General features: G+C 35.8%; 1 protein-coding gene across 4 annotated transcripts in view; it reads right to left on the bottom strand.

Moving 5' to 3' along the window:
- Positions 1-21,310, bottom strand: part of IFT140 (intraflagellar transport 140) — a 231,693-nt gene that overhangs the window by 204,048 nt on the left and 6,335 nt on the right. For 2 of the 4 annotated variants that reach the window (XM_016424171.2, XM_001364644.4), the window contains exons 2-3: positions 19,650-19,827; positions 8,401-8,622 (exon numbers count right to left, since the gene is read on the bottom strand). In XM_016424171.2, coding sequence (XP_016279657.1) covers positions 8,401-8,622; positions 19,650-19,796 — 369 coding nt within the window. In that variant the 5' untranslated portion in view covers positions 19,797-19,827. Of the gene's footprint in view, positions 1-8,400; positions 8,623-18,728; positions 18,844-19,649; positions 19,828-21,310 lie in introns of those variants that run through there. The other 2 variants (XM_056805653.1, XM_056805652.1) reach the window with 2 other exon arrangements.

Genomic DNA, 21,310 nt, shown 5'->3' with positions numbered 1-21,310 from the left:
ATCAGTTCATATAAGTGTTCTTAGACATCTCTCATTTTTCATATTTATTATTTCATTTTAAGTGTAATTAATTGACTTGTCTAATCAAAAGACAGGAAAGCAACAGAACAGATTTGGATCCTTCTTGGTGAAATGGTGAAGAAGGGGGAAAAAAAATAGGTTGATTGGATAGTCCTTGGATACATCACATAACTTCTGGCATTGGCCAGCAGGTGGTATCCAATACAGGCTGGTTGCCAAACTGGCTGAACTGGAGAAAAGCCCAGCAATGGGGTATATGTTAGCTATATTTATACAGACCTTATTCATGGCTCTTTCAAACTCAAAACAATTTAATTCTGAAATCCTGAAGAGCTCTAAAGATGTGCGTGCTATCAGTACTCTTATCAACAAAGTAACTAAGCTAGGCTAATCTAGCTTATTAATTTTTAATTTTTATCTAAATATCTACTGACAAGTACAAATATTCAAATGTATATGTACAAAGAGATTTTTAAAATAAAATGAAACAAAAAATTAATGATAAATTATTAGACATGTATCTGTAAACTTATTTACCAACTTGTTTAAACCCCAAACTAAAAAGTAACAAACTACACAAATATCTGTAAACCCTTTTGAACTTTTTTCTATTATTTACCAGTCCTTGCTTCTTTGGATATTAGTTAATATGTCTACTCTTTTAAACATGAGAAAGTTGAAGAAAGAGCAGAGACTTTGCTTCTAAGTAACATTTTCTCTGAGAATGTGGAATAAACAACATTCATTTTCACTCCACTTTCAGAATGGTGATGTCACTTTCTAAAATCTTTCACATTAAACTCATCCTGAAAGATGAATATTATAGAACTGGTGAAGAACACTTCTAAAGATGATGCTACTTATTGGATATTCTCTTATGTAGCATACCAGGCATCTTAGCATCTTGGAAGTATGATTGATGTATTGATATTGTATCCTGTATATTCATTTGCCAGACACATGGTCAGATCACTTAATGTTCATTGTATGGAAAGGGACAGCAAATTCCTGGGTTGGATGTTGACGGCCAGTGTCCTGGCTTGGACTACATTCATTTACAAAGTGTGGGTTGGATTAATCTCCTCCTCTTTGATTCCGTCATTGTCAATGCTACCAATGTAAAAACCTTTATCATATCATGTATTCATTAATCACCTCCCACTTGACATTCCTAAGGTCTCCAATAAAGGCTGGGAAACATATGCGAGCCTCCTCCCTTCCCTTCTCTTCTCTTACACCTCTTGCTCTCACAGTGTTTACTCTCCCTCTTGCCTCTTACAATCTTGATCTTGCTGTGGCCTATTATGTTCCTCGTGTCTGACTGACAGTGCAGCTGCCTGGCACATCTCCCATTAATCTCTTGGCTGTGTGGCCCATGGGGGGATGTCCCAGAGTTCTCAGCTCCACGCAGGTTCTCTTGGTCCTCATACTTATAATTTCTACACTTGCTTTCTCTTTCTAGAGAGGTAATTATGGAGCTCGCATCTCCCCAGGTGTTTTAACTTGTGGTCTCGGTCTTTATTCCTGAGTCTCTTACTCTGACTGCCTTATCTATTTTACATCCATATTCCTCTAGCCTCCATTCTCCTTCTCAGGCCACCACCCACAGAGAAACTATATAGGAACCACAGGTCGGTTCGCTGTATCTTTTGAAGATGAAAAAACTCTAGTGGTATCTTTTTGATAGAAAAATTTAGCAACATTAGGATTAGTCAGATTTGAAGCAAAATAATAAGGTTTTTAAACATTGTCAAGCCTCCCATTGAAAATTAAGGCTAAAATGCAAATAGAATAAATGCAAATAGAGCCTTAAAGCTGGAAAGAACTTCAAGAATTATCTGGTTCATTTCTTTCCTTATACATTGTCAAAGATTACCCCCAAGTAATTTTCTACCAAGAAAATCAAATGAGTTCATGTAAATTAAGTGCCTTGGAAACCTTAAGGTGCATCAGGAAAAGGTTGTTCTTATTATTTTAAAATCCAGAAAGCTACACTATTATAGTTTGAACAGAATAGTTCAATTCAACATAAATGGTAAACAATGTGCTTCCATCTTTGCTGATCCTAAGTATTATTGAACTGAAAGACAATAGTTACAAAATGATATTATCTATGACTAAGGCCTTACCCCTATCATGTCCAAAATTTCAAAGTTATGTGAGGCAGGCTTCCTTGGGGGAAATTGTGAAACCATGTTGGGTTGTTGTTTCTCCTTCATTTTCAAAGAGGACCAATAGCATCATGAGGCAATGTATTGATTTGGATTTATGTGAGACAAAGTTGCCCGAAATTATCAGCTTCTCTCTCTCTTCCAGAGTCACTGAAGTCAGTGATCAAACAAAAGTCGGGATGACTGCCATTGGCCCAGGATGAAGTAGATGACCTTGATGTCTTCAAAGTCTAACCAACCTCTAAGTGTTCCATAGCACCTGCTTCAGTTGCCTTCATCACCATTGGAATAAACTGTTCTTATCTGCCCATTCTTCTAGGAGAAATCTATAAATGTTTGGAAAAAAACATCCCCCTAACTCACCTATGAGTTTGAAACCTATCAGTTATCCTCAACCTGGTTTAGACAGTCTGATGAGATGGTTTTACCAAGATGTGGCCCTTGCACATGTTATAGCTTCTTGGAGCCAAAGATGAGTTGGGTAAAAGATAAAACAGTCCTGATCACTTTTTGTAGAAGCAACAAACTGGAAACAAAGGAGATGGTCATGGATTGGGAATAGTTAAACAAATTCTGACACAAAAATGTAATGGAATATGAATACAGAGGAGCATGGAAAGCTTTACATAAACTAATGCAAAATAAACTAAGCAGAACTAGAAAATTATATACATGATGACTACAATAAAGTAAATAGAAAGAATATAAATAACAGTAAACAATATATGTAGAAGCCCAAGTTTGGCCCCAAAAAGCAGATGAGATTAGACCTACCCTTGTTTATTTGAAGATTATGAGGTCTGTGGATAGGGAATGTTACATATAATGAAAAAAATTTTAATATGTCAATTAGTTTTGCTGAACTTTTTTTCTCTTTATTCTTTATTATAAGAGATGGCTCTCTGATAGAGGATGGGGAGAGGACTACAATGGGAAATGTATTGGGGGAACTGGCTAATGAGGCCCCAGTCTGGACGAAAATGTGTTTTGTGAACCTATTTTTGGAATACGTGAAGATACCAAATGTATGAGCAAGTATGGGTGATCATCTCCTGTCCACTCAACGAATGGTGAAGAGGGAGCTTTTGGTTGGCTATTGAACCAGAACTGAGAATAAATACAAAAGGTCTAAACAGATAAACTCATTCTTTCCTTCTTATTGCCATAAAGATATAAGTCCTTCTCCTTCCCTCTCTCCTCCTCCCTCCTCACTAGGTTGGTCAGGGAACATGTAGCTTCTTGGGAAAGCCTGTGCAAGGAATAGAGACACCTCCTATTTCTGTCTTCCTTCTTTTGGTACAGGACTTTGTGGGATATCAAAAGACTTGAAGAGCTACCAGATGTCAAGAGGCCAAACCTGGGAAGAAACCAGTTCTGAGGAATGATCTGCTTAAACATATCTATCAGCAGCTCAACTCAGCAGCTGAGATGGCCTGTTCTACAGGAAAAGCAAGCAAGTCCATCCCTCAGGTTGGCAGAGTATTTGGAAGTGAAATTGGTGAGGAGAATACAGGTTTGATCCCATTCTCCCCAGAGACTGAGGAAATAGAGGAGATAATATATCCCAGTTTGGGGTAGGGAGTTTGTTTTTATACTTCAGTTTTTGCTATAATTTCTCAGTATATATAATTGATATAAACTGGTTACCAATGATTATCATGAGACATTCATGAGTCAAATGAAATTAAGGCAGTTATATCCAACCATCCTGGAAAGTGATTTGGAATTATGCCCAAAGTATTTTAAAAGAATGCATACCTTTTGATCCAGCAATACCACTACTGGGTCTGTACCCCAAAGAGATAATAAGGAAAAGGGTTTGTACAAAAATATTCATAGTTATGCTCTTTATGGTGGCAAAAAAATGGAAAATGAGGGGATGTTCCTCAATTGGGGAATGGCTGAACAAATTGTGGTGTATGATGGTGATGCAACACTATTGTGTTGTAAGGAATGATGAACTGCTTGATTTCTATACAAACTAGAAAGACCTTCATGAACTGATGTTGAGTGAAATGAGCAGAACCAGGAGAACATTTTACACAGAAAGCAAAAATTGAGGAATGATCAAATGTAATCTATTTTGCTACTAAGAGCAATGCAATGATCCAGGACAATCCTGAGGGACTTATGAGAAGGAATGTTATCCAGAGAAAGAACTGTAGGCATAGAAATACAGAAGAAAAACATAGGATATATCACTTATTTATATGGCTATAGGATGTGCAGTTTGAGCTTTTAAAAGATTACTCTATTACAAAAATGAATACCATGGAAATGGGTATTGAGTGATAATACATGTATAACCCAGTAGAATTGCTTGTTGCCTCTGGGAGTGGGGAGAAGGGAAAGCCATGTAACCATAGAAAAATACTTTAAAATAAATTAATTAATTTAAAAAAAGAAATTTAGGCAGTTATCACTGGAGACTGATATTGGGAAGAATGGGGGGTTTAAACCATTAGCATTAGAAAGATATCCCGATTCCTCAACAGTACCCCTATATATCCCTGAGGGAGTAATGTAGCTACCTCTAGGAATCTGATGTTCTGGTGTAAGTGGAAAGTAACATAAAGACCCTAAGAGTTCATTCAGACTATACAAATAATGTAAAAAACAAGAGATATAAATAAAAATTTATTTTTAAAAATAGTCCTGATATTGTGGTCTCAAATGTAAATATTTAAGACTTGATCATCTACTTTTCTTTAGTGATATAATATTAAGATTGTGAGAGTTAGATGAAATATCTAGACTTTTAACATATAATTGGTGAAAATGCTATCATATGATATATACACCTTGATTGACCTCATAATTTTGTCCTAAATGTATAAAGAATCTGACATGTATTTTAGTCAACACTTACCATAAAATATGAATACCTGAAAAAGAACTCTGAAGAATTAGATTAACCTTAGAGGTATAGTGAGGATTTTGCTATAGTAAGTGATTTAAATAAAGTCGTTGTAGGTAGGACAGCTAAAAGGCAGTAAGGTTTAGTACAATGAGTGCCGGGTTTAAGAGACAAATAATATAAGTTTAAACCATATGTTTATCCTTGTACCTCCCTGGGTGAGTCACCTTTCCTCTATAGCATTCAATTTCCTCATGTTAAAATGAGGAGGAAGGTAGAAATGACCTCGAAAATACCTGTGAGTTCTAAATCTATGATCTTCTAAATCTATGATATGATATGTGTAAATGACTTACATTTACACATATCATATCAAAGGTTAGTGAGAGAAGTTTCAGAGATCAAAAGTCCTCATTCCTTAATAATTTAACATTTGAGAGAAAAGGATTTGCCATTTATTAATTTATATTTGACTATACCTAGAAACAGCCTAAATTAATTAACTGATTCCTCTTCTAGTTTGCTTTTTTTTCTTAATTATGGAATTCAGTGGAAAGAAAGAATCTAATAAAATCCATCCTGGTAGTAAAATATCTTTTGCCAGGACTGTTTCCTTTTTACTCATTACTAAACAATTTTTAAAATCAGTTACATGAAAGAACAAGCATTGTGTTAAGTAAAAGAGATATAAATATAAAAGCAAAAACATTTCCTGCCGTCACCTTTCAGAGTTTCAGAATAAAACTCATGATGAAAAAGAAGTATCAAAGGATAGAATAGTGACAGAGAATATATAGACATATGGGAATAGATTCTCTCCTTCCATTTGTCTTATTTTTATTTTATTTATTTAAAAACTCTAATGCCTTCTGTCTTAGAATAGTGTTTATTGGTTCCAAAGCAAAAGATCAGTAAGGGTAGGTAATGGGGGACAAGTGACTTGCCCAGGGTGACATAGCTAGGAAGTGTCTGAGGCCAGATTTGAACTCAGGAGGTCCTGTCTCTAGGCCTGGCTCTCAATCTAATGAGCCATCTAGCTGCCTGCTCCCATTTGCTTTAAATATATGAATCCTTTTTTTCCTTTCCATGCAAAAAATAGGGACACCTAGTTGCTTCTGGGTGAAGCCCAAGTGACTGACTGTTAATGGGAGATGACTTTGGGCATCATAACTCTCACACTGTGGTGAGGGTGGCCAGTGTGGCCACATCCTGGGAGAAACTTAGCCATTCAGGCACAGGTGCAGAGAAAATCATTACAGCTGTCAGTTTAAGAACTCCCCATTGCAAGTACCTATGTTCCATACAGAGGGAAATTAGAGTGGCAGTCTTTAAGCAAGTACAACTAGGAACCAGAACAGCTTCCAAAAACATCAGAGGCTATTGAAAAGGACCTGCTAACCTTCACTCCCCCACTCTTGCCTTCATCTTTTCTTTTGTATTTTCTACTTCGATCTAGCATACAAAGTTGGATCCTATGATCAAGCACCAATCCATTATTCCATTTCCATAATTTTCAGGCACAGGGGGAAGATGCAGGATATGATTGAGTGGCATATATACATAGGAATAGTGAACTTTTCCCTTTCATTTTCCATCTGTTGAACAAACCAAGTGGCCAAAATTTTATGGATGTAGTGGTTTATTGCAGAATCACAGAAATCACAGAAAATTTCTGAGGTAAGGTAGAGAGTCATAGATATCATATTCTAAATATTCCAAAGCAATGTTTCATCCCCTAGAATGAATTCAGAACCCAGTCAATAAGAATTTTTATTTATCTAGTTCTTTGAAGCCTATGGGTCAAAGCCTCAGGAGAATAAGAAAGACTCAATATGTGTCAGACCTAGATGAGATCACTGGCCTGGGGGCTGGTATATACTGCCACCTGGTGGAAAAAATTATAAATCCTCTCTTGATTGCCATCCCATTGGCCCTTCATTGGTCTTCTTAACACCATGCCCTAGGGCAGTGATGGTGAGCCTTTTAGAGATCCAGTGCCCAAACAGCACCCTCAAGCTGCATGTGAGCCTGTCCCATTACTCCAAACAGGGGACGGAGGAAGCATTCCCATTGACTGCTGGGCAGAGGGGCGGATCATGTGAGGAATGTCCTCTAGCACATGTGGAGAGGGGGAGGGAAACAGCCCCTTCTAGCACCCATGCCACAGGTTCACCAACATGGCCCTCAGGGAACCACCCAGCTGGACCTCCATAATCCTGACCAAACAACACACAGTCTAGTATATCTAGCTGGCCAAAGACCCCAGACCACACTTTATATGCCATCTGGCCTTCCAATTCAGCCAATTCTTTGTCATCTACCTGGCTACCACATGCATAAACTTTCTTTTTTTCTTTCTTCCTTCCTTCCTTAACCTTCTGTCTAAGAAATGATACTAGTATCAATACTATGGCAGAAAAGAGTAGTAAGGGATAGGCAATTGGGGTTAAGTGACTTGACCAGGGTGACACAGTCAAGAAGTATATAAACTTTCCCTTGACTACCCCATCGACTGCTTTTCACAAATCTTGTTCTCAGAATGATAATAAAATAAATGCTACCATTACTTCTGGAAAGGATTTGGCAATTGACTCTCCTATAGTTCTACATTCCATTTTTGCAACTTCTCCAATGAAAAGAGAACCTTTCCCAGTTTTCCTTTATGCTGTTATATGTGTTGCCTCTTAAGACCCTTGTAAGCTCCTGGCACCTAAGGTCCTAAGATCAGCAACTGTTAGAGACCACCTTTTCTATTAGAATGTCATGTGTTTAGCACAGCACATGTCAAATAGTAATGGCTTAATAAATCCTGCTTATTCATTCATTCATTGGTTGACAGTAAAATAATAGCTGACCTGTCAATGAGCTTATTGAAAGGAGGGCACAAGAGGATGTGAGCACCACAAATGCCACATAAGGTAGCACACACTATAGATCTGAATATGAAGCAATATCAATCATTAAACCTTAAAGGTTTCACAATCAATAGAGTACAGAAAACACAGAAATCACAGCTTACCCTTCATGTATTTCACCAATTCTGACTGTTAGCTTATGCTATGCCATCTTTTCTTTTTTGAAAACCCTTACCTTGTTTTAGAATACATATTAAATATCAGATCCAAGGCAAAAGATCAGGTAAGAGCTGGGCAAATAGGATTAAGTGACTTGCCCAGGGTCATACAACAAGGAAGCATCTGAGGTCAAATTTGAACCCATGACATTCCCTCTCTGGACTGACTTTCGACCCAATGAGCCACCTAGCTGTATCTCTACAAATCTTTTCTATGACTTAGCATTTTTAAAAGTTTTAAAGTTATGGAAAGGAAAGTGAAAATTTGTCTTACTCACCCTATCCCCTGACACGAGGCAATTTCCATTTGTGCTCCAGGTCAGGACTGTAATATCAGCAGTATGGGTCGGGGGGACTGGGTGTTGTTCTTTATCCTGCTTGTTAAATACTAAGACTTCTCCAGTTTCCCAGCCAATAGCCAGGATCATTCGAGTTGGGTGCCAGCTCAGGGACATAGCTCGGAATGATCTCTCAATGTGTGTTTCAGGCACGTGCTCACCCTAACAAGGGAAAAGAAATAATAACAGCTCACACTGAGGAAACCATCTGCTACTATATTACAAAAATGGTAGGAATCAATGGATCAGGATCAATTTGAGGTTATATTTGAAGGTGCCTAATGTTGTTTCATTACATTAATATTAAATTTTAAATGTTCATTAACTTTAAAATATCAATTCAAACTTAACTTATAACATTTCAGTACAAAAAGACTTTAAGCACCTGTATGTTCAGGTCTATGATAAGTAATGTGGGAGATAGGAAAAAACCTAGTCCCTTCCCTCAAGGGGTATTGTAAGTTCACTATAGACAAAAGACATATATGAGAAGCAATTAATTAACAGCACCGTGATATGTAGGATTAAATGCCAACATAAACAGTACACATGTAATTGTTATAGATCCCAGAAAGGAGATAACACATGTCCAAAAATTACATTACAGAAAAGAATCAGAATCTAAAGGATCTTAGATCACTGAAGAAGGAAAAATAAACTTCACAAATGCCAGGTTATAAATGACTGTCAAGGTCAAAAAAAGATTTAGGTACCATATGGCCATTAGCTGAACTTGAATCAATTGCATAACAAAAATGTTTTTCAAAATATATGATTAACAGGCAGTTAAGTAGTTCAGTGGATAGATGTCGGTCCTGGAGTCAGGGGGACCCAGATTCAAATTTGGCCTCAGACATTTCCTAGATGGGCAAGTCACTTGATCCTGTTTGCCTAGCCCTTGCCCTTATATCTCAGGGTTGTTATTAGAAAGTAAGAGTTTTATATATATATATATGTGTGTGTGTGTGTGTATAACTCTTACTTTATATATGTGTGTGTGTGTGTGTGTGTGTGTGTGTGTGTGTGTGTGTATCACAGTGATTTTTCAAATATAGGATATGATAGTAAAATTAGTTAGAGGTAGCATGGTAGCTAGGCTAAGAGCTGGAAAGACTTAGGATCAAGTTCCAGTTCTGATTAATTGACTATGTGACCCTGGGCAAAGTCATTTTTTTTTTGCTGGGGGTTACCTTTTTTTATACCCTTACCTTCTCAATACTAAGTATGGTTCCAAGGTAAAAGAGTGGTAGGGGCTAGGCAATTGTGGTTAAATGACTTGTCACCTAGGGTCATAGAGTTGTGTAAACCTCAAAATTCCTTAGACTTATAAATGTTGGAAATTTCACCATTGGGATATTTCATACTTGGAAAATTTCTTACTGATAGTCTATTGGAATGGGAACCCCATTGGCATGAGAGGTTCCTTCTCTTCCCTTCTTCAGATTACTTTAGGACAGAAACCTTTTGCTGAACAATGGAAAGGACTTTGACCTATGCTTAAGCATAGAACAGGAATTTCTTTGAATCATGATTGATTTTAGAATTGATACAATGGAGATACTTGGAATAAATCTCCACCCTATTCAGTCCTAACAGGATTGAGTAAGGGCTGCAGCCTAGATCAAAGATTTAATCATTTGAAAATATGACCTTCCACAGACATGTGCAAAAGCCAGAAACCTCTGGGCGGTCCTGGGTTAAGCTAGAGCCTCCATTGGCACAGGGAAATTGAGGAACAGTGATTGGTAGAGGGGAGAACTGAGAGGAGGAACTTGGATGTTTTCCTTAAAGATAGGAGGGTCTGGAGACTTGAGGGGGGTGGAGGAGTTTGGTCGGGGTGATTGCGGTGGACTCGGAGAAGCTTGCGCTGAAGGAAGCTGAAGGTGGGGGCCTCTGAGACTGTTTCTCCATTTGGTCACGTGAGTGATAGGGACTGATCTCTTTTCTTTGCCCCAGCTATCTAAGGGCTTGGGCCTTTTGGCCCAGCCTAAACAGAAGGGGTATTTAAGCCCTATTCCCTTCTCTCCCTTTTTTCTCTCTCTCTATCTCTAATTCCTTTCTTGCTCCTATTGTAATTAAACTCCAAAAAAGGCTGACGGCTGACTTGAGTTTTTCATTTAGGAATTACATAGCTGAATTCCTTGGCGACCTTAAATTAATATATATCAGTCTTTTAAAGTGATTCCCTTGTCACAGTTGGTAGTGTCTAAGACCATATTTGAACCCAGGACCCCCTGGCTCTCAATCCACTAAGTAACCTAGATGCCCCTAGACAAGTCATTTAACCTTTTAGTGCCCTAGGCAACTAAAATCACACTAAAGGATATTCTTTTACATAAATGTACCATATGTATTCACTAGTTCCATTGATGTATGTATTTATGAGAAAGTTTTCACAAATGGAGAAAATGTTTTACTGCCACCTTTTCTTGTTAATTCTTTTTTTTATTGTCAAAGCTCATCACTGCCTTCATCTTGCAAAAAGTTAGAAGAACCACAAAGAGGAAATGCTCTTCTGGACCTGGTTGCTGAAGAAGAAATTAAGGGTGGCACAACCATTCTATATTAGAACTGGGGGTGGAGAAGGGTGGCAGAGTCAGCCCAGGAGAGATGGGAGACCCTCAAAAATTAAATTCTTGGTCCCTGGGGATAAAGAGAACTATTCCATCACCTCTGCCTCCCAACTCCTCATTATCTATGATTAAGAGATAAAGGGAAAGTCATGTAAAGAATTTCATGTAGATGCAGAAGGAAGTCACAGACAAATAGGATAGGTGCAAGACAAAAAAAGGAAGATGAACACAAAAACATGAATAACACCCAGAATGCTCACAATAAAGACTATAAAAAGGTGGTTAGGGTTTTTTCTTTTTAAGCCTCTATTAGAAAAAAAAGAAGAGAATCAAGGAAAAATAAGACCATAAGTATTAGAGATACTACTCAGGGTAGATGAAATGATAGTAAAGGACTATTAAGAAAAGGCTGAGCTGTTCAAGTTCTGATTTATGTCTGTCTTTTCCAATAAGGACATTACTAGATGAAAAAGAACAGAACAAAAATGAGTTCAAGTCAACCATACCCAAATAAAATATATTTCAGAGTAATGAAAGAACTTGGGCATGTTTTATTACTAAGGAAACTATAATGGATCCTTAAGAAATCATAGAGAATGGAATAGGGACTTCAGGCCTAAAAAAGAGCAAATATCTATGAGTTGATCCAATCATTCTAGAAAGCAATTTGGAACTATGCTCAAAAGACTATAAAACTATATATACCCTTTGATCCTATAATACTACTACTAGGTCTGTATCCCAAAGAGATTTTTTTTTTAAGAAGAAAGGACCTATTTATTTATATTTATGGCAGTTCTTTTTTGTGGTATCAAAGAATTGGAAATTGAGAACATTGTACACAAAAAGTGAAATATTATGGAACTATCAAATGTAATACAGTGATACAGGGCAATCCTGAGGGACTTATGAGAAAGAACACTATCCACATCCAGAGAAAGAACTGTGGGAGTAGAAACACAGAAGACATTTGCTTGATCACATGGTTTGATGGGGACATGACTGGGGATGTAGATCATAAACGATCACTCCACTGCAAATATTAATAATATAGAAATAGTTCTTAATCAATGATACATGTGAAGCCCAGTGGAATTGCTCATTGACTACGGGAGCGGGGAGGGAGGAGGTGAGAGAAAAAACATGAATCATGTAGCCATGGAAAAATAGTCCAAATTAATTAATTTAAAAAAAATTTTTTTAATGAAATTGAACATGGATTCATTGTAAAGTCTTATACCTACATTCAAAAGATCAGTGTCACTATTATAAGATAGATGAGACACAGCTAGACATCTGGGATATTTAGGGCACTATAAGCTCTATATGATTCAAAAAAGTGATATGGCACCCAAAAAGGTCCATGTGATCTTTGGCTAGATTGAGAGAAACTTCATATTCTTCTAGGTGAGAGGTGATATAGTTCCACCACACTGAGTGATATAGTTCCACCACACAACATCCAAAGGAATGTAATCTGGATGGTGAACAACCTTGAGAATAGACTATATGGATGATCCATTGAAGGAATTGAAGATGTTTCACCTAGAAAAGAAAATATTGCTGTCCTCAAGTTTCTGAAGGACTATAATGTGGAAGTTTATACTGACTTGGTCCTAGAAAGCAAGACTATGAGCAATAAGGAGAAGTTGCAGAAAGACAGATTTAAAGAACAAACTACTAATTTGGAACTATCCAAAAGTGGAATGGGTTGCTTTGGCAGGTGGTGGGGTCCTCATCCCGGGAGGTCTTTCAAACAAAGGTGGATGGATACCTAGGATTTATAGGGATCCCCAGCTAGGGAGAAGTTAAACTAGATGGTCTTTTAGGTCCCTTCTAATCTGATATGCTACAATTCTTACTCTGACCTCATTTTCCAAACTTCACAATCTAGAACATTTTGTGCTTTTTATTTTTATTTTTTTAGTTTTAAGCTCTTATCTTCTATATTCTATCAATTCTAAGACATAAGAGAAGCAAGAGTTAGGTAACAGGGGTTAAGGCCCAGGGTCACTCAGCTAGGAGGTGGCATAGTGGATGGAGCACTAGTTCTAGAATCAGGAGGACCTGGGTTCAAATCTAGTCACAGACATTTCCTAGCTTTGTAGCCTAGGGTAAGTCACTTAACCCTGCATGCTTAGTCCTTGTCCTTAAGTCTTAGAAGTATTAATAAGACAGAAAATAAAGGTTTAAAAATGAACAAATATTTATTAAGCTCCAATAAAGGACTAGGAGTTGTGCTAAGTGTTGGAGATATAAAGAAATCTTTGCCCTCGAGGTGTTAACAATCTAATTGGAGGAGAGGGGAAGAGACATTATACAAAAGGAAACTAAAAAGGAGAAAGGGAACCAAAATTGTATGGAAAAGCCAATCAATTTGCATGGTCAGGAGATTTCAAGTAATCAATTTATTCTGGGAGAAGCTCCAGTAGATGGGATTCTCCTATTCTAGGCTCTCTACCTTGTATTCCTTTGCCATTCATGCACATCTAGTCTTCAAAGCCAGAATCATCCCCTGCTCCTAGCTCATAGGCCATCATATCACCTGGGAAGAACTGAAACTTGCAGAAACTCAGAAATAGAGTTAAGGATAGCATTAAGGAAAAACTGACTTTTAAGAAAATGCCTTCTCTATCCTGAGAACCAAGACCACCTTTAAGATAAAAGTGAAAATCAAGAAAAAGGCTTGGAAAATGAGCAAACCATCAAAAAAATCTAACTACAGAAAATTTTTATGGTGGTAAAAATGAGCAAGGAACAAACACTAACAGGGACAGTGAAAGCAAAGCAAGCACTCACAAAGCTTCAAAGAAAAATACAAATTGTTCTCAAGTTCTGGAAGAACTCAAAATAAAGAAAAAGAAAAATGGGAAAGAGAAATGAAAGCAATGCAAGAAGAAAATAGCAGCAGAATTGCCCATATGAAAAAGGAGGCTCAAAAGCTCATAGAAGAAAATAATTCTTTAAAAATTAGAATTGGGCAACTAGAAGCTAATGATTTCATGAGACTTCAAAAAATAATAAAACAAAATCAAAAGAATGAAAAAACAGGAGAAAATATAATATATCTCATTGAAAAAGCAACTGACCTGGAAAATAGATCCAGGAGAGACAATTTAAAAATTATTAGACTGCCTGAAAGCCATTATCATTAAAAAAAAATCCTGGACATCACAATACAAGAAATTTTCAAAAACTGTCCTGATAATCTTGGACAAGAGAGTAAAGCAGAAATTGAAAGAATCCACAGATTATCTCCTGAAATAAATTCCCTAATGACAATTTCCAGGAATAATATAGCTAAATTCAAGAGCCCACAAGTCAAGAAGAAAATACTGCAAGCAGTCAGAAAGAAACAATTCAAATACCATAGAGCTGCAGTCAGGATTACACAGCAATTAGCATCATCCACATTAAAGGACTGGAAGGCTTGGAATATGATATCCCAGAAGGCAAAAGATCTAGGTTTACTACCTAGAATCACCTATCTAGCAAAACTGAGTATATTCTTTTGGGGGGGGAGATGGTCATTTAATTAAATTGAAGATTTCCAAACATTACTGATGAAAAGACTGGAACTAAACAGAAAATTTGGTCTTCAAACACAAGACCCAAGAAAAGCTTAAAAAGGTAAGAAAGAAAATTTAAGGGATTCAGTAAGTTCAAACTATGTATTTCTAGATTAAAAATGGTATTTGTAATTTTTATCAGTAGTAGAGCAGTTAGAAGGAGTATACAGAGAGAGAAGGTGTATGAGTTAACTGATTATGATGATATGATATGATATGATATGATATGATATGATATGATATGATATGATATGCAAAAAAAATCAAAGAGTGATAAAGTGGATTGCACTGAGAAAAAGGGAAGGAAGAGATGGAATAGGGTAAATTATCTCACCTAAAGAGGCATGAAAAACTATTACAGTGGAGGGGAGTATAAGAATGGTGACTGGCAATGAATGCTTAAACCTTTTTCTCATCATTCAGGTATAGAATCCTATCTTACCCTGAGGAGAAGTAGGAAGGGAATAAGACAAGGGGGAGGGGGTGATAATGAAAGGGAGGAAGAAGTATGAGATGGTGATTAAAAGCAAAACACTTGATTAAAAGCAGGAGGGACAGAGTGAAAGGGAAAAGAGCAGGAACAAAAGAGAGAAATAAGATAGAGAAGAATACACAGTTGGTAATCAAAACTGTGGATGTGAATGGGATGAACTCACCCATAAAATGGAAGCAGATAGCAGAGGGGATTAAAAATCAGAATCATACTATATGGTATTTACAAGAAACATACATTTAAGGCAGGTAGACACACACAGTAAAAATAAGGGACTCGGGCAAAATTTATTATGCATCATCTGAAGAAAAAAAGAAGGGTAACAATAATGATCTCAGACAAAGCTAAATAAAAAAGAAGATCTGATTAAAAGAGATAAGGCAGGAAATTACATCTAGCTAAAAAGTACTATGGACAATAAAGTAATAGCAATACATGCACCAAATGGTATAACCTCCAAATTTTTAAAGGAGAATTTAAATGAGCATCAGGAGGAAACAGACAATAAAACTATACTAGTGGGGGACTCAACTTCTCCCTTTCAGATCTATATAAATCAAACCAAATATGAACAAGAAAGAAGTAAAGGAAGTGAACAAAATGTTTAAAAAGTTGGAACTAATTGATCTTTGGAGAAAATTGAGTGGAAATAGAAAGGAATATACCTTCTTTTCAGTAGTACATGGCTTCTTTTCAAAAATTAATCATGTATTAGGGTATAAAAACTTCACAAACAAATGCAGAAAATCAGAAATAATAAATGCATCCTTTTCTGATCATAATGTAATTAAAATTACAATCAATAAGGGTCCATGGAAAAACAAGTCAAAAATATAATTGGAAACTAAATAATCTAATGCTAAAAAGGGGGTGGAGCAAAGAACAAATTAAAGAAACAATCAATGATTTCATTAAAGAGAATGACAATGAAGAGTCAACATATCAAAATTTATGGGATATGGCCAAAGAAATATTTAGGGGAAAATTTATTTCTCTAAACACTTACATCAATAAAATAGAGAAAAAAGCAGATCAATGAATTGGGTCTGCAATTTAAAAAACTAGAAAAAGAACAAATTAAAAAGCCCTAATTGAAGACTAAATTGAAAATCCTAAAAATTAAAGGAGAAATTAAAATTGAAAGCAACAAAGCTATTGAACTAATAAATAAGAGTAGGAGTTGGTTTTATAAAAAATAAAATAGATAGAACTGGTTAAATTTGACTTAAAAAAGGAAAGAAAATCAAATAATTGGTATCAAAAAATAAAAAGGGTAAACTTACCACCAATGAAGACAAAACTAAAGCAATCATTAGAACCTTTTTTGCTCAATAAATTTTGCCAATAAATCTTATAATCTAAGTGAAATGGATGAATACTTACAAAAATATAAATTGGCCATATTAACAAGAGAGGAAATAGAATCTTTAAATAATCCCAGCTCAGAAAAAGAAACTGAACAAGCCATAAATGAGCTCCCTAAGGTCAGATGGATTCACAAGTGAATTCTATCAAATGTTTAAAGAACAATTAATCCCATTACTATATAAACTAGGCAGAGAAGAAATCCTACCAAATTCTTTTTTATATAACAAATATAGTACTGTAACCTAAGCCTGGAAGAACAAAAACAGAGAAAGAAAATTATAGGCCAATTTCATTAATGAATACAAATATGGAAATTTTTAATAAAATATCAGTAAGGAGACTACAGCAATCTATCACAAGGATCATTCACTATGGCCAGTGGCATTTGTATCAGAATTACAGCATAACTGACCATATCAATAACCAAACTAAAAGAAATCACATAATTATCACAATAGATGAGAAAAAAAACTTCGACAAAATACAACACGCATTCCTATTAAAAATACTATAAAGTATAGGAAAAAAAGGGTCATTCCTTAAAATGAAAAGGAGTATATACCCAAAACCTTCAGCAAGTATCATGTGCAATGGTGATAAGTGAGAAGCCTTCCCAGTAAGATCAAGAGCAAAGCAAGGATGTTCATTATCACCTCTATTATTTAATATTGTATTAGAAATGCTAGCTTTTCATGAAGAAAAAGAAATGGAAAGAATTTAAAAGTAGTCAATGAGGAAACTAGACCCTCACTCTTTTCTTTGCATTTGATATGATGGTACACTTCAAGAATCCTAGAGAATCAATTAAAAAACTAGATAACTTTAGTAAAGTTGTAAGATAGAAAATAAATCCACATTAAATCATCAGCATTTCTATATATTACCAATAAAGTCCAGGAGCAAGAGTTAGAAAGAAAAATTCCATTTAAAATCACTCTAGACAAAATAAAGTATTGGGAATCTATCTGCCAAGACAAACACAGAAATTATATGAACACAACTATAAAACATTTTTCACACAAATAAAGTCATATGTAAACAATTGGAAAAATACTAATAGCTCATGGGTAGGCAGAGCTAATATAATAAAAAAGACAATTCTATGTAAATTAATTTACCTATTTAGTAACATATACCAATCAAACTACCAAATAATTATTTTATAGAACTAGAAAATAAAAGCAAAACTCATCTGGAAGAATAAAAGGTCAAGAATAACAAGGAAACTAATGAAAAAAAAGTGAAGGTGGCCTAGTCAGTACCATACCAGGTCTATCTCATCCTTAACAAACTTTTTCTATGGCTCTGCCATTGCCTTTCTCTTCTCTACACTTAGGTACCAGTGTCCTCTGGAGCTTTGTCCTAGATCCTTTTCTCTCCTGTAAAATTTCTTAGTGATTATCTCTGAAAAAGTTCAATGATCATTCTGACAGTCACTCTTAAATCCTTATTACTCTCTTGAATTTTAAAAGGCTCACATCATCAGCTGCCTTTCAGACATCTCCTGGATGCCTCATAAGGAGACTGTCAAAAATAGAACTCATCTTCCCACCTCCTCAACTTATCTCTTCCAAACTTCCTTGTTTTTACTGAACTGCCATATTTCCTTTCCTTTAGGTTTCTAACTTAAAAGAGTCATTCTTGGGGGAGGGAAGAAAAGAAAATGATCTTTGTTTCCAATGAATAATGTTTGGAAATGACCAAATAAAATAATGTTTTAAAAAAATAAAATAAAGTTCATTGATTTAAAAAAAAAAGTCATTCTTTAAGGGGAAGTTAAGTGTCTTAGTGGATGGAGAGCCAGGCCTAGAGGTCCTGGGTTCAAAACTAACCTTAGACACTTCCTAGTTGTGCTACCCTGGGCAAGTCATTTTTCTCTCCAATTTTCTAAATCTTACTATTCTTCTGCCTTATAACCAATGCTCAGTAACAATTCTAAGACAGAAGGCAAAGGTTTAAAAAAATTTATTCTTTAAAGTTCAACTTAATTCAATCAAACAAGTATTTGCTAAGTATCAACTAAGTATAAGGCACTGTGCTAGGCAGTTGATATTAAAAGATAAAATCAAAATTGTCCTATGTATATAGATACATTGTCCTATGTCCAAAATACATTGTCCTCTGTATATAGATAAGTAAATATTAAATATCTAAGCAAACACTTTCTTCTTCAACATATTATATTGAGTCAGTTGCCAAATCCCATCAATTCCAACCCTCCCAAATGTCTCACATTAATTATCACATGTCCATTTACATGCCTACCTTGGGTTCAGGCCCTCATCTCTCTGATTCTAGTCTCTCCCCTCTAAAATTCATCTACCACTCAGCAGCCAAAATAATCTTACCAAGGCTCTGGTGTGGCTATGTCATTTCTCTACTGAAAGAGTCAAAAACAAAAAAAAAAGGAAAATTTTAGTGTGGGAAGAAAATAACTTGAAAGAAGATTGATTAATTTCATGAAAAGGCAGCCATGTTTTACAGACTACGTCATGTTGCTACACATGCTATACTCTATTTTTATGAAAAAGATGAAAAAATAAGAATTCATATTGATATCAGGGATTTGTTCAAGAATTCAAGTCTTAAAACACATCCTGCAATTAGTAAAAATTCAGCCTAATATCACTATCTAATTGATAGAACAATACATTAAATGAATCTCTGGTTCATCATAAAAACCTAATTTGTAGTTAGTATCTTATATTCTTCAAGAAAGGAACTCTGTAACCTGTATTTTTGAAAATTTGCCATCAGGAAGTGTTGAAACATTATAGTCACAGTTTAGCACTTAAGTTCTTTCTTGTTTTTACCTTTATCTTTTGGCTTTGAATGTATATTAACATCCATTTGAAGATAGAAGATGGATAATTGGGATTAAGTGACTTTTTGCCAGGAATCATACAGTAAGGAAGTGCCTGAGTCTGGATTTGAACTTTGGCTTCCCCCCCCAACTCCACCACTCCCACTCCAGGACTCTTTAATTTATCTCTAATTGCTTCAAGTAGTTTAGCTTTCTCTTCCCTGTTACATTTTAAATTTCTTAATAACAAAATACTTCTTTGTACTCCTCACAGTACCAAGCAACACTGGGTGTTTTCAGAAGAACTCAATAAATATTTGTTGAATGAATGAATATACATTAAATGAAAAAGATGATTAGATCAAAATGGAAACTTAAGTCACCTGTTCGAGGTACACATCTACACTTCCTCCAGAAGTTATGCTGACAGAAGCAACTGCCAACAAAGGATGAAGAGGATGCCAAGTAATATGGGAAGGAGACCCAGCAGAATCAGGGGCTTCTATTCGGTGATCAAAGTAGAGTGCCATGGTAAAGTATTAACCTGGTCAGTATCTAAATCTGCAGGGAAAAACAATTCAAGCAGATGCATTAAAAACAAACAAAAGGGTTTGTGTATAGAATTAAAAATGCCTCATTTAAAAAGGAACTATCATCAATACTCTTTTATAAAAGCATTCAGAAAATCAAATGTCACATCAATAGTGTCTATTATAAATAAACTAGAATGACACAGACAATAAGCAATCCTTGCTAATTTTGGCTCAATGTGCAAAAAGGAAATTTTGCATTTATGTGGCTCTCATTTATTGATATTTACAAAAGCATGGAGCTGTCCAGATGTGAAACTGAACCCAAACCAGCTGTCTTTATTTCCTTCAGAACAACCTAAGTTGCATCCTATATCTTCTATTCTCGGGACCATGAAATGGAAAGAAGGAAGGCATAATCTTCACAAAACAAAATGATTTAGTTTTGAAATGCAGTTGGTTTTTTTTAAAGCCTTACCTTTGTTAGAATTGATACTAAATGTTGGTTCTATTGATTCTGACGATCTCGTTTCACAAAACCCAAATTTTTGTCCCATTGGAACTTGCCTTCAAGAAAACTCCCTGACTGGGACTGAAAGTCCCAGACTAAATAACAGGCCATCAAGCACCCTCTGAGCACCCTGGATAAAATACCCTGGGGTACATATAGTCATTTAAGTATCATTTTGTTTTCTTAGTTTCTCCTTTTGTAATTAAACTATTCCCAGGTACCCTAGCCTTTGGCTATTGCATCTAGGTCCTCTCCCAGTCCTATTAAGATGATAGCTAGTCCAGGTCCCCAGTGACTGACAAGGCATAAGCACACCCTTCTCCAAAATCAATATAAGCAGCCTGTATTCTGTAGTATAGTGAAAGTCCCAAGACTGAGATTTTGCCCCAAATGAATGTTTCAACCTCAATTAAAGACCATTATTATAACTATTTTTAAAGTTCTTTTTTTTTTCAAATTGGTAGTTCCAAGGCAGAAGAACAGTAAGGACTAGGCATTTGGGGGTAAGTAACTAGACCAAGATCACACAAATAAGAAGTGTTTGAGGTCATATTTGAACACAGGACTTCTTATCTCCAAGCCTGGCTAACTTATCCATTGAGTCACTTAGCTGCCTCCCTCCCTGCACTGCCCCCATCATATTTTTATTCAGAGGGAAATTAAACTCAGAATCATAAAATCATTAAATGCCAGAGCTAGTTCAAACCAGAGATTTTACAGATGAGGAAATTAAGGCCTAGGAAGTAAGGTCCCAAAGTCACCAAACAAATTAATGACAGGATGTGAATAGCAATCAGAAATCTTTCCTCCATCTACCTAGAAAACACTGGACCAAGGAAGGAAGAAAATGGGATGGGTAGAGTTTAAAGTCTTTTGTCCTATCAAATCATCTATGTTCTTTTGATTATCTCTTAAGTTTTGCTCAGCACAATGTTGTCAAGAACGATTTATTTCTGATATAGTTGACTTGGATCCTGAATGCTGAATTTAGGTAGAATCTTTT

The sequence above is a fragment of the Monodelphis domestica genome, chromosome 7 (genome assembly GCF_027887165.1).
Source record: "Monodelphis domestica isolate mMonDom1 chromosome 7, mMonDom1.pri, whole genome shotgun sequence".
Taxonomy (NCBI): domain Eukaryota; kingdom Metazoa; phylum Chordata; class Mammalia; order Didelphimorphia; family Didelphidae; genus Monodelphis; species Monodelphis domestica.
The sequence above is the reverse complement of the archived record's forward strand: the minus strand, read 5'-3'. Positions and strand labels throughout refer to the sequence as shown.